Genomic DNA, 14039 nt, shown 5'->3' with positions numbered 1-14039 from the left:
TACGAGGTTTCAATTATCATCATTCTAGCTTACTGTTTAGGACCACAAATGGTATGATGATGATAGTCATCATTTAGTCAGGTTGCAGGTTGCTAGCTAATATCCGTTTTTATTAGTTAACATAACCGAGGAATTATGGCTCTATATGATAGTGTTAAATGTGTAGTATTACAATAGTTAGCTAACGTAGAAATATCCTGCCTGGAAATAGATTTGGTGCATCAAAGAGGGACTTCTGTATCTATTGCATTTTAGAACACTTCCTATCTCTTGGATTGTCTGACAGGGGAAATGTTCTGTTTAGTGTCAACATAAGTAAACACCACTTGGTGTCCCGAGGATATGGTTCTGGCCTGCTTATTGCAGTAGACTAGGCTTCAAGATAAAGCACATTTACGCCAGTATTGGGGTGGCAAATTGACTGCTCAGTTTCTGTTGATGTAAATCAAAGGGAAAATGGTCAGATGGGCATGTAGTCTAGTTTGTAACAAGTCCCCTACTGGACTGTCCTCATATATGTACCTAATGAAGTCACCTAGCTAATGATTTGCTTGAAGAAACATGGCAGGCACACCCGTGTCATTATGGTACCACAGAGATCAATGATATACGTGTTGCCCATCTGTATGACTAAAATTCAGATAATACATTGTACAATCTTTGTAGTCATAAATATGGCCATTGTTGAACCAGCGAGCTACCAACATCTATGTTTCTATTTAGAACAAGTGTATTGAAATGACGCTGTACAAGTGTTTTTATATCTGATGTGACTCTGAACCTCACAATACGTTTCCATTGTATTGGGTGTGGTAGTTGTCAGAGGAGTTGTGCCCAGTAATTTGGTCAACCATCATGACTGTGTAGGCTAGTTACATATTTCTGACACTCACAACACTTTCCTATTCTGTTCTGGGTGTGGTAGGTAGATTCCCTAGAGGATATTATTTTAGCCCTAACCCAGGAGTGTGATCATTGTCATGGAGAGCACCAGAAGCAGACTGGCCCAGAGGCTAGCTGAAGCCGGCCAGTCTCACCTTGTGCAGTTCTGGGACGAGCTGACCCCCGAGCAGCAAGCTGAGATGACCTCTGACCTAGAAGCTATGGACTTCCAGGAGATCAACAAGTTCTTCCGCAGCGCCATGGAGGTGTCGCGCAGCAGCAAGCAGGAGAAGATGGACGCCCGCATGGAGCCGGTGCCCAGGGAGGTGTTGGGCAGCGTGACCAGGGACAGAGACTGCATCAAGGACTGGGAAGAGAAGGGTGAGTTGGCTGGTACAGGGGTTCTCTTTTTTGATTTAGCTTGGAGTTTACACTTTTGTGACTCAGTCATAATGCTGCATTGCTTCAGCAAAGCCTGAAGCAGTTTCTATTTAGCTTTATAAACTGGAGCTTATTTCATTCAAGGGATTGAATTCCACCGATTTACAACAACCTCGATTATTTTATATGCTACCAGGAAGTGAAACAGACAGACGGGGAAATCGTATAAGGTTTTATGGTGCGCGATATGTTTTATATAGTAGGTGTGTGTGTGTGTGTGTGTGTGTGTGTTGGTCTTCTCAGTTACGCAAGGGCATTAACTGTGGTCAAACCTTATGCAACACTCCCAGGTAGTGGGATGATCATTTCTGCAGGGCTACTGAAACTAACCCATCTAACATGTCTCTGGTAAACCACTTCAAACAGCACAGTGACAAGCCGCAGCATGGAGGATTTACTGGGTTCAGATAATGCCAATCCTGAGGTTAAACAAGACCTGGCAACCCTTAGGGTAAAGGGGGTAAACCATGATGGCTTGTGATGTTGAAATGGCTAAGTGGGGTCCTGGCTTTTATTTCACAAAGCACCGTCAGTGAGTTAGCCATCTAATAACTAGAGATGCACGATATATCGGAATTGGCCAATATTAGCAAAAATCGCTGATGTGCAAAATCGATGTCAAAGCTGACGTGCATACCTATATAACGTAGGTAGATGATGTAATGACGCCACAAAATACAGTGCTACACAGAACAAAAGCAGAAAAATACTAGGCGCACTTCGAACAAATAAACAAGTTCAAGTCGAGCAGTCATTTGAAAGAGTAAGAACATTTTCAGCGAGACAACTCAAAGGTGAAATCCATTAACGCCAAGATAATCGTTCTCTGTCATGGATGATGTTGGCATTCGCCAACTGGTCGAGCACCTCAAGCCCCGGTACACAATACCAAGTAGGCGCTACGTTTCGGTTGTTACTCTACCAGAGTTACACAATATTGTTGAAACGCACATCCCTGAGCTACTTGCTTTGGGCGTCACTGCTATTAGATTCACGACTGACATTTGGACCAGTGACGTCAGCCCCATGAGAATGCTGAGTATTGTATGCTCAAGAATGTGCAGGTTCTCATGCTGCCATTTTAATTGCATTTGAGAACATGTTTTAAACTTGGAAACATGAACACACTCCTAGCTCCATTCGAACAACTAACTTGAGAAATAAGCTAATCAACTGCATCTGCAGCAGACGTGAAAGCCGACATGGCATTAACGCCTGCTCAACAAAACTGCAGACTCAGACCGTGGGGTTAAAACTTGCAAAACTACTCTACAAGAGGCTGTGAACAAGCGATTCGGTGGCGTTCTCTCTGAGCCTCTACTGTCGCCACCATGCTCGATGCTAGGTACAAGGACTGCTACTTTGATGCAGACAAGAAACAGGGTTTACGTGAAATGTTAGACAGCTGGACAAGATGGAAATGGACACAGTGATAGTGCACACCGAGGAAGAGAGGCCACGGACAGACAGAGTTGAAACTTCACTGCTTGACATGTGTGATGAAATCCTGGTTGAGACTAAACAAATGAACAATGAAACAGCACAGCAACTAAGTGAAAGATATAGGTTTTGATTATGTTTTACTGGTAATGGGGACATGCATAAATGCCAACAAAATAACTTTGTTTCAACTATTTAACTGTACTAGAATGCTTTAAAGGCCGCTAAAATTGTAAATATCAGTATAATTTTTTTGGGCAAGGAAAATATCGGTATCGGCCAAAAATGTATCGGTGCATCCCTAACGACACTTATAACGCTTAACACTGATTCATAATGAAAGCTGAGATATGGGTTTATTGAGAACATCAATTCAGTCACACCATTCCCTTGTCCAGTTTCTCATTCTTCATGATCTAGGAAATATGGCGTTGTTTGAGAAATTTAACTGGCGTAGCCTTCTGAAATAGACTACTTCTTTGGAGTAAAACCTCTGAATGTTCATCAGGCCTGACCTATAGCCGGGGATGTCCAGCCTGAGGGATGAAGGAGAAAAGCGGGAGCTTCTGGTTCTGCTTGGGACGTAAATGGGGTGCTGCTCACTGTGCCCTCACTCATGAGGTCATCCAGCTTTGCGTCAGTTCTTAAGTGTGTGTGTGTCAGGGCAGCCATCATCTACAGCAGCAAGCTGAGGATACATACACCCCAGGGTGCGTATGAATCAGGATAGCCAAAGCCTACAATAGCACCTCCCAGTCAACTCTCAATGGCTTAGGACCCTTGTATGTGGTGTGTGCGTATTTGTGGGCTAATCACTGACTCACATAGCAACAGTTTATTGTAAGATAAAGTAGAGCTGTATAATAAGGGTGTTGTTGACCTGGTATGTTTAGATAGTTCAATTACAGTCAGTCAATCTCTATGGGTTATTCTGAGTTTATCTTGCTGTTTCACCTGCAATGATTATCAGAACTCCTTGCCAAGGTAGATTATACTTTAGCCATAAAAAGTCCATAGTGTTCTTGAGTTTTGGCAACCATCACAAGTATATTTAGTTTGAGTTATATTGCTTGAATAAGCTATAGGCCTATTGTTTGTACCATATTTCATAGTTCTACAGTTGCCATGGTTCCCTAGCAGGAGCCTAAGCAGATGGCTCCTGTACATTTTTGTGAATGTTTTTAATTTATGGCATTTTTTTTAAACTTGTGTTTTTTTATGAATGAACAATTAATATGTAAGGGATAAATGGTGACATTCTGTACATTACCTTATGACTTTTCGGAGTCTATTTTTCCAAGGTAATGTACAGAATGTAGGCATTTATCCCGCTTATACCACAATTGCCAAATAAAACAATATGAAAGCACACATTTACCGGTATAAATACTTTTTTTTGTAAATCTATACATTTTTATAAGCAAATTCCTACTTATCTTTTGATTGCTAGAGACGCTACCCAGTCGTTCATTCTTTGTTCCGTTGCCATACTCGCTGGTAAAGTTCTTATCCCTTGCTTGCTAGCCAGCTAGCTACGGCTAACACAATCACGATAGCCAGAGTAACAGAAAAGTTGCTGTTTTTTATTGATATTCATTTGGATACATCCATAACAATGAGCTGATAATGCCCAATTTTTGCCTGGCATAGTTAGAAAAGTTTGCCTTCTCATCAGGACACTCGAAACTGTTCATTACGAGGAGCTTGCATTGCTAGAAGCTAAATAGTAAAATTGTTACGAACAAACCTGAATTTAAAAAATATCAGTTGCTGAGAACAGCTCGTCAAACTTTGGGAGGAATTGACGCCATAGCGCCACTTGCGTCATGACTGCAACAGTAGGAACCAAAGAAATTCATGTTCATCACTCACTACATTGCTAGCTAGCTAAGGTTTTATTTACATTTAATTTTTTTACTTGTTAAACCTTTTCTCAATAGGGGGTGCTGTTTGCACTTAATTTCGTTCCCAAATTAAACTGCCTCGTACTCAATTCTTGCTCGTACAATATGCATATTATTATTACTATTGGATAGAAAACACTCTCTAGTTTCTAAAACCGTTTGAATTATATCTGTGAGTAAAACAGAACTCGAGTTGGAGCAATTTTCCTATGAGGAAGTGAGAAATCTGAAATCATGCAGGCTGTTCTGAGGTCAGTTTATTAATTTGCATGTCTTCTATTGGTTGAGATGCACTGCATACGCCTTCCCCTGGATGTCAGCAAATAGTGAGAATTGGAATGGAGTTGCTAGGCAGATCTGAGGCCATATAAATGGGCTCGGAACGTGGGGTCCTCTCTTTCCTTCATTCGCCATGACGCAAGACAGACCTCAGGATGGCGTTCTAGAAAGCTCCCGTTATAGCCCTTAGATATATCCGGCTGTGACTTTATTTGATATAGGTGTTAAAGACATCATAATGTTGTTATTTTAAACCGAGTTATATCAGTTTATATCAGTATATTGCGATTTTCGGATATTTATTTGTGCTGCGTTCTAGTGAGTTGGGCACGTCTGGGCCACATGGCTAATGTTTACTGCTAATTCCAAAGTTGAAGGCGACAATCTACAACCGAGCAACGATTCTTTTGGACAAAGGACAACTTGCCCAAGATTCTGATGGGAGCTCATCAAAAAGTAAGAACTATTTATGATGTTAATTCGTTGTTCTGTTGAAAAATGTAAAACTCATATTCCGCCATTAATTTCGGTGCGGTCTCGCTTTAACGCACGCTGTATGTCGTAGTAACATTAATTTTAAAAATCTAACACAGCGGTTGCATTAAGAACTAATGTATCTTTCATTTGCTGTCCAACCTGTATTTTTTAGTCAAGTTTATGATTAGTTACTGATTAGATTAGGTGCCTCTCCCAAGATTTCTCCCGACATATTGTTGGCAGCTTGGCTACTATTCTCATTGTATAACCACGATTTGTGGCGCTAAATATGCACATTTTCGAACAAACTCTATATGTATTGTGTAATATGATGTTATAGGACTGTCATCTGAAGAAGTTTGAGAAGGTTAGTGAAAAAATTTATATCTTTTGCTGGTTTATTCGTTATCGCTATTGTTGGCTTGAATCAATGCTGTTGTGTGGTTGGCTATTGTAGTAAGCTAATATAATGCTATATTGTGTTTTCGCTGTAAAACACTTAAAAAATCTGAAATATTGTCTGGATTCACAAGATCTTTGTCTTTCATTTGCTGTACGCTGTGTATTTTTCATAAATGTTTTATGATGAGTATTTAGGTAATTCACGTTGGTCTCTGTAGTTATTCTAGTTGCTTTGGTGAGAGTTGTGATGGTGGCTGCAATGGTAAACTATGATTTATACCTGAAATATGCACATTTTTCTAACAAAACATATGCTATACAATAAATATGTTATCAGACTGTCATCTGATGAAGTTGTTTCTTGGTTAGTGGCTATTTATATCTTTATTTGGTCGAAATTGTGATAGCTACCTATGCAGGGAAAAAATGGTGGGGAAAAAAAGTTGTGTCTTTTGCTATCGTGGTTAGCTAATAGATTTACATAGTGTCTTCCCTGTAAAACATTTTAAAAATCAGAAATGATGGCTGGATTCACAAGATGTGTATCTTTCATCTGGTGTCTTGGACTTGTGATTTAATGATATTTAGATGCTAGTATTTACTTGTGACGCTATGCTAGTCAGCTTTTTTACTGATGGGGGTGCTCCCGGATCCGGGATTGTGTGCAAGTAGAAGTTAATCCTGTGTTTACAATGTATCCAATTTCCGTTTGTGTGGTTGTTGGTTTAGCTTTCAGTAACTTTGTAGCAAGTACGGTCTGCATGTGTAGGTTCTTATTGCGTCATTATTGCAAGGTGTCTAATATATATATATATATATATATATCTGTCCCACATTCCGTGTTGTGTCGTGCATATGAACAGCCCTTAGTCGCGCTATATTGGACATACACCACACCCCCTTGGGCCTTACTGCTTAATTATACCATGAAATTGTTGAATACTCTTTTCTGATTGGCTTGAAGGGCATTCTAGAGTGTGCATTAGTTCCATATAACGCACTGTGTATTTGCACGGTATAATTCAATGGCTATAGTTCATTCTTACATGTTCTATGTCCAAGCTGCTTTTGAAAGCAAAAGTCGAATTGAGAACCGTTATTAAATTGTTGAGTTCGATTTTCCAAATGGCAAGCTAGGACTTTTTTTTGGTTAGCTAAACTAGCAAGTCTGTTTGGTTACCAAGGCAACTACTGTAGCACGCTATCTAGTTCACTGAAGTAGCAAGTTGATGTTGAATACATTTCTATTGGCAATTGAACACATTTCTAGTAACAAATGAGGCAAAGATTTTTATAACTAAACCAAGATAGGCTATGGTCTGTCGTTTCCAGTGGGAACAGATGAGTCACAGTGGGCAGAACAAGCAAGGAGGTGGGCAGAGCCAAGCACGCGCTAGTGAGATCCTATTGGCCCGTTCTAGCATACATCTGCATATTTACGTTAGGGAATATTTACTCTGTGTATTGCGCGTGTGAAATAACTCAATTAGACTTTGCACTCCTTGTAAACAATGCAATTTTTTTAATTATTTGGTAAAGGCTAAAGTCTATAAAACTTAGTCCACTCTGTTCATTACAGATTCTAGTTTTGGGAACAGAAAACTCTGACATCAAATTTTCATCGATGAGAAAATTTGCTCAATGTAGGCCAAAATCCATCTCATTCCATCTTCTAACCACTGCCCGCCAGTGGGCTTCATCTCACTACCATATTTGCTAGTGAGTGGAAATGTCAAGCGGATGCTGCATATTTATATATCCAGTGAAATATCTGTCTCATTGTTCTGTGGTAGAGGTGTGCTGTGATGTGGATCGTGGGGAGGGCATAATTACAAGGCTGCTCTTGAATTATTATTGAAATGTGTAGTGGTTTCTGGCACCGTGTAACTGCCGTAGCATCATCCAAGTGGGTGCTTAATTTTGTTTGTCGTGAAGGAGTAGCTAGCTAGCTACAGTTGAAGTCAGAAGTTTACATACACTTAGGTTGGAGTCATTAAAACTAGTTTTTCAACGACTCCAGAAATTTCTTGTTAACAAACTAGTTTTTGGCAAGTCGGTTAGGACATCTACTTTGTGCAATTTTTCCAACAATTGTTTACAGACGGATTATTTCACTTATAATTCACTATCACAATTCCAGTGGGTCAGAAGTTTACATGCACTAAGTTGACTGTGCCTTTTAAACAGCTTGGAAAATTCCAGAAAATGATGTCATGGCTTTAGAAGCTTCTAATAGGTGTACCTGTGGATGTATTTCAAGGCCTATCTTCAAACTCAGTGACTCTTTGCTTGACATCATGGGAAAATCAAATGAAATCAGCCAAGACCGCAGAAAAAAATTGTAGACCTCCACAAGTCTGGTTTAACCTTGGGAGCAATTTCCAAATGCCTGTAGGTACCACGTTCATCTGTACAAACAATAGTACGCAAGTATAAACACCATGGGACCACGCAGCTGTCATACCGCTCAGGAAGGAGACGAGTTTTCTCCTAGAGATGAATGTACATTGGTGCGAAAAGTGCAAATCAATCTCAGAACAACAGCAAAGGACCTTGTGAAGATGCTGGTCGGAAACAGGTACAAAGTATCTATATCCACAGTAAAACGAGTCCTATATCAACATAACCTGAAAGGCCGCTCAGCAAGGAAGAAGCCACTGCTCCAAAAGCCAGACTACGGTTTGCAACTGCACATGGGGACAAAGATCATACTTTTTGGAGAAATGTCCTCTGGTCTGATGAAACAAAAATAGAACTGTTTGGCCATAATGACCATCGTTATGTTTGGAGGAAAAAGGGGGAGGCTTGCAAGCTGAAGTACACCATCCCAACCGTGAAGAACAGCGGTAGCAGCATCATGTTGTTGGGGTGCTTTGGTGCAGGAGGGACTGGTGCACTTCACAAAATAGATGGCATCATGAGGATGGAAAATTATGTGGACATATTGAAGAAACATCTCAAGACATCAGTCAGGAAGTTAAAGCTTGGTCGCAAATGGGTCTTCCAAATGGACAATGACCCCAAGCATACTTCCAAAATTGTGGCAAAATGGCTAAAGGACAACAAAGTCATGGTATTAGAGTGGTCATCACAAAGCCCTGACCTCAATCCTATAGAAAATTTGTGGGCAGAACTGAAAAAGTGTGTGTGAGCAAGGAGGCCTACAAACCTGACTCAGTTACACCAGCTCTGTCAGGAGGAATGGGCCAAAATTCACCCAACTTATTGTGGGAAGCTTGTGGAAGGCTACCCAGAACGTTTGACCCAAGTTAAACAATTTAAAGGCAATGCTACCAAATACTAATTGAGTGTATGTAAACTTCTGACCCACTGGGAATGTGATGAAAGAAATAATAGCTGAAATAAATCATTCTCTCTACTATTATTCTGACATTTCACATTCTTAAAATAAAGTGGTGATCCTAACTGACCTAAAATGGAATTTTTACTAGGATTAAATGTCAGGAATTGTGAAAAACTGAGTTTAAATGTATTTGGCTAAGGTGTATGTAAACTTCCGACTTCAACTGTACCTACTACAAGGTACATGGACTACAGTGGCTTAGCTCAAACTTAAACTGACTGAGTTCTACTATGGAAAAGACAGACGGTGGGAGACCTTTGAGACAGCGCTTCCTGCCTGCCTCTGGACTTTCTCTTCCAGCTTGACCACCTCTCTCAGATCAACATTCAAGCCATGAACTTTGTAATAACTGTCCATCTCATGTGGTTTTTCAAAAAAAAAAATTGTCCTTTGAAACGCTTTGAGATTCTGTGAAATTTGAATTTATTATTATCTTTACATTTTGTAAAATAAATTATAGTTTTGTACATTAACTGTTGTTCTATTGTCTCTCCCCGCTCCCAGGTCTGCGGTGTATCTCCCAGAGCAGGGTGGCTGTTCTCCTGCTAGCGGGCGGCCAGGGGACCAGGCTGGGGGTGTCCTACCCTAAAGGCATGTACGACGTGGGCCTGCCCTCCCACAAGACCCTGTTCCAGATCCAGGCAGAGAGGATACTGAGGCTGCAACAGCTGGCAGAACAGAGACATGGAGCCAAGTGCTGCATCCCCTGGTGAGAGTGGGACTGGCAGATAAGGGCATAATGATACACTATGGGGGATATACTGTATAGAACATACAGCACCCCAGCAAACTGACCACAAAGCACTGTTTCTCAATCCATTCCTGAGGAGCTCATTTTTGTTTTAGCCCCATTTGTGAAATCACAAACAAGCCATACAATGTTGTTATTGTATCAAAAATACGTTTTTTTTATGTTCCCCCTCTGTTCTCCAGTTTCATCGGTCTGATTATTTACTAGACCTAGATAAGGAGCCTTCAGAAAGTATTCACACCCCTTGTCTTTTTCCACATTTTGTTGTTACACAGTGGGATTAAATTGATTTAATTGTAATTTTTTTGTCAACTGTGTACACAAAATACTCTGTCAAAGTGGACGGAAATTTCTAATATTTGTAAATTACTCATTTATCTTGATTAGCTAAGTATTCAACCCCCTGATTCGATACATGTTAGAATTCCCTTCGGCAGTGATTACAGCTCTGAGTCTTTCTGTGTAAGTCTCTAAGAGCTTTCCACACCTGGATTGTGCAACATTTGCTCATTTATTATTTTCAAAATTCTTCAAGCTCTGTCAAATTGGTGGTGGATCATTGCTAGACAACCATTCTCAGGTCTTGCCATAGATTTTTAAGCAGATTTAAGTCAAAACTGTAAGTTGGCCAATTCCAGTGGTAAGCAACTCCAGTGTAGATTTGGCTTTAGGTTATTGTCCTGCTTAAAGGTGAATTTGGTGGAAAGCAGACTGGACCAGGTATTTAGTGAGGATTTTGCCTGTGTTTAGCTCCCCCCAAAACTTTTTTGCAGTATTTAGTGGTTTGCTGCAAACAGGATGCCTGTTTTGGAATAATTTTATTCTGTACAGGCTTTCCTCATTTCACTCTGTCAATTAGGTTAGTATTGCAGAGTAACTACAATGTTGTTGATCCATCCTCAGTTCTCTCTTATCACAGCCATTCAACTCTGTAACTGTTTAAAAGTCACCATTGGCCTCATTGTGAAATCCCTGAGCGGTTTCCTTCCTCTCCTGCAACTGAGTTAAGAAGAACACCTGTATCTTTGTAGTGACTGGGTGTATTGATACACCATCCCAAGTGTAATTAATAACTTCACCATGCTCAAAGGGATATTGAATGTTTGGTTATTTTTCTTTTTTTACCCATCTACCAATAGGTGCCCTTAATTGCAAGGCATTGGAAAACCTCCCTGGTCTTTGTGGTTGAATTTGTGTTTGAAATTCACTGCTCGACTGTATGTGTGAGGTACAGAGATGAGGCAGTCATTCAAAAATCATGTTAAACACTTATTGCAAACAGTGAGTCAATGCAATTTATTATGTGACTTGTTAAGCACTTTTTTTTCTTCTCCTGAACTTATTTAGGCTTGCCATAACAAAGGGGTTGAATACCTATTGACTCAAGACGTTCCATCTTTACATTTTTTTATTAATTTGTAAACATTTCGAAGACCATAATTCCACTTTGACATTATGGGGTATTGTGTGTGTGTGTAGGCCAGTGACTGAAAATCTAAATTGAATCAATTTTAAATTCAGGCTGTAACAACAAAATGTGGAAAAAGATAAGGGGTATGAATACTTTCTGAAGGCGCTCACCTGTATCTATCAAGGAAGTGGTTTGATCCCGGAAAGGAGCAGGATTATAATTCCCTGTGGAGTAGATGAAGGAAGTCATTAAGACGATTCAGGAGTGGGTTGACGGAAGGCGACGTCTTGCTGGCGTCCAGGGTTGGGCTGGGCTCTGTCTGTAATTAAGGTCAGGGGTCAGGACTAAGAGCTCACCATGAGATGCCAGGTGACATTCATTCCAGTCATAAGGAAGTACTTCTGGTTTTGTCTAGTCATGGGTGATCAGGGTCGTTTAAGATGAGGCCTTTTTTTCTCTCTTTTCTCATCAGCATGGCATTATTTCTATTACAGCATATTGAATGACTGTCATTCATATTCCATTCACCCAGTTCAATGTAACATTGATAAGATTAGGCTACTACATGATACTCTAATTTTCCTTATGCCGATCATGACGTTTCTACAACCTAGCCTATGAATGAAAGTTACCAACGTATGTGCACACAGTTCGAGAAATGTTTGAGGTGAGACAGTGGCACATGCAATACCGGTTTGCACGCTCTTGCCTGCATCTAGTTGATATAGGGTGTAATCATTAGTCCAACAGTTGCAAATGAGAGTTTCTATTGGACAAATTCAGCTATGTTTATCCACGTTTTATTCCGTTTGCTTCCGTTTTAAAAAACTTTTTTTCAACAGAATTGGCAGAATGAATACATACCTGATCATGCTTAAACACAGTTCACTATCATAGCAGCCACATTGTATTCCTTCTCGCGCTCTCCTCCTCTCACCTTTTCCCTTCGTTTGTGTACTTCAATGCACAATACATCAGCTGTATGTGACCAGGTGAAAAACCTTTCCAAGGCAAACCATATCATAACCGTTACACACAGCCTACATCATTGTCACCATATTAGCTAAAGTAATGTTATAGTCATCATAGCTAATAGAACTAACGCGTTAGTAAACCCGCTAAAATCATGCAATAACGTTAGTGTCAAGGTAAGTTTTTGGTCATTAAGCAGTTTATACCGGTGGGCCCCGGTGGCACTAAATTATTAAAACCAAAATCTTACCTTATCTTAAGTTCCAGTGTTGTGTTGGATAGTCATAGCCAGCTTGCTAACATGGCATCCATCTTTTTGAGTAGGCTAAACTAGCTAGCTGCATTTGCTAGCTAAATAAGTGAAATTGAAAGTTTAAAAAAAATCAAAAATCTCTTGCTTCTCCATTTTGGAATAAATATTTTTTCAAAACTGTTCAACTATTGTCTTTCGCTCTCTGAGTCAACTACTCACCACATTTTATGCACTGTAGTGCTAGCTAGCTGCAGCTTATGCTTTCAGTACTAGATTTATTCTCTGATCCTTTGATTGGTTGGACAACATGTCAGTTCATGCTGCAAGAGCTCTGATAGGTTGGAGGACATCCTCTGGAAGTTGTCATAATTACTGTGTAAGTCTATGGAATGGGGGTGAGAACAATGAGCCTCCTAGGTTTTGTATTGAATTCAATTTACCCAGAGGAGGACGGAAGCTAGCTGTCGATCTTCATTGCAAAATAGTTTGTTTTAATAAGTCATTTGGTGACGTGATTTATATTTAGTATAGTTTTATCGAAAAAGGATAACTTTAACTAACTGTTTTTTAAATGAAACTCACTGAGGAGGATGAACATCAACTGTTGTTCATTAGTGCTGAGGGATTAGTGCTTTTTGGGTTCGGTTTTGGTTGAGTTTTAGAAGAAGAAAAAAACAATAATAAATGCATTGTGGGTTCAATGCTTAACACGGAATAAAACAATTGATGGTGAGTGACTGCTCATTACTGTCACTTATTAGGCTATAACCATCTTATTTACTTTACTTAAATAAAATATTCAATCAAGTTGTCAGGTAGAGATGCCTAAGCAACCGCTCTCTATCCACCTCGTGTCTCTCTATCGCTCTTCCTCTCCATGTCTGTCGAACTGCCCCACAGGTTTGCCCCAAGAACCAATGAGAGCAGGCAGCTGTAGGGCGCAATGGATTCTGGTCATTGTAGTTAATTAGCACGCTGTCTGCGCTTAATTGGTTATTTAAAAACAGAAAATAAACGGACATTTCAGTTAATGTTAATAGAAATAAAATGAATTAATGGGTTGCACCTCCATCACTCGGTCACGTCGTTGCCATGTTGATGCTCGGGGACTAAGGACTGTTCGGTCTAAATTACACTATAGGGGCTTGGGAATACGATGACATTAGTGAAGTAGAGACATTTAGTAAGAATACGCTTTCCCATCATGTCAAATTTACTTTTAGACAAATGGCAATTATGTCATTAGCTAGCAACGTTTGTACAAAATAGCTAGCAATGCTAACGTTAGCTAGCTAAAATCTGGAGGCCTCCCCTTAATCTTAGCTAGCTAAAGTTAACCACATTGCCACCATGTCTTTTTAGCTTTAGTCAGATCAGAGCATTCAGATGTTAAAATTCATCTGGATGAAAATGTTAGCCTAATCTGGCAATGTGGATTATGAATAACTTTCTGCCAAAGTTAT

The 14039-nt window shown here is 39.9% G+C and overlaps 1 protein-coding gene across 4 annotated transcripts in view; it reads left to right on the top strand.

Moving 5' to 3' along the window:
- Positions 1-14039, top strand: part of LOC120054939 (UDP-N-acetylhexosamine pyrophosphorylase-like) — a 36689-nt gene that overhangs the window by 4099 nt on the left and 18551 nt on the right. For 3 of the 4 annotated variants that reach the window (XM_039002704.1, XM_039002701.1, XM_039002702.1), the window contains 2 exons: positions 926-1263; positions 9694-9898. In XM_039002704.1, the coding sequence (XP_038858632.1) occupies positions 981-1263; positions 9694-9898 (488 nt within the window). In that variant the 5' untranslated portion in view covers positions 926-980. The remainder of the gene's footprint in view (positions 1-925; positions 1264-9693; positions 9899-14039) is intronic. The other variant, XM_039002703.1, reaches the window with a different exon arrangement.

Source organism: Salvelinus namaycush, chromosome 10 (assembly GCF_016432855.1).
Source record: "Salvelinus namaycush isolate Seneca chromosome 10, SaNama_1.0, whole genome shotgun sequence".
Lineage (NCBI taxonomy): Eukaryota > Metazoa > Chordata > Actinopteri > Salmoniformes > Salmonidae > Salvelinus > Salvelinus namaycush.
Note: the sequence above shows the minus strand (reverse complement) of the source record. Positions and strands in the feature narration are given on the sequence as shown.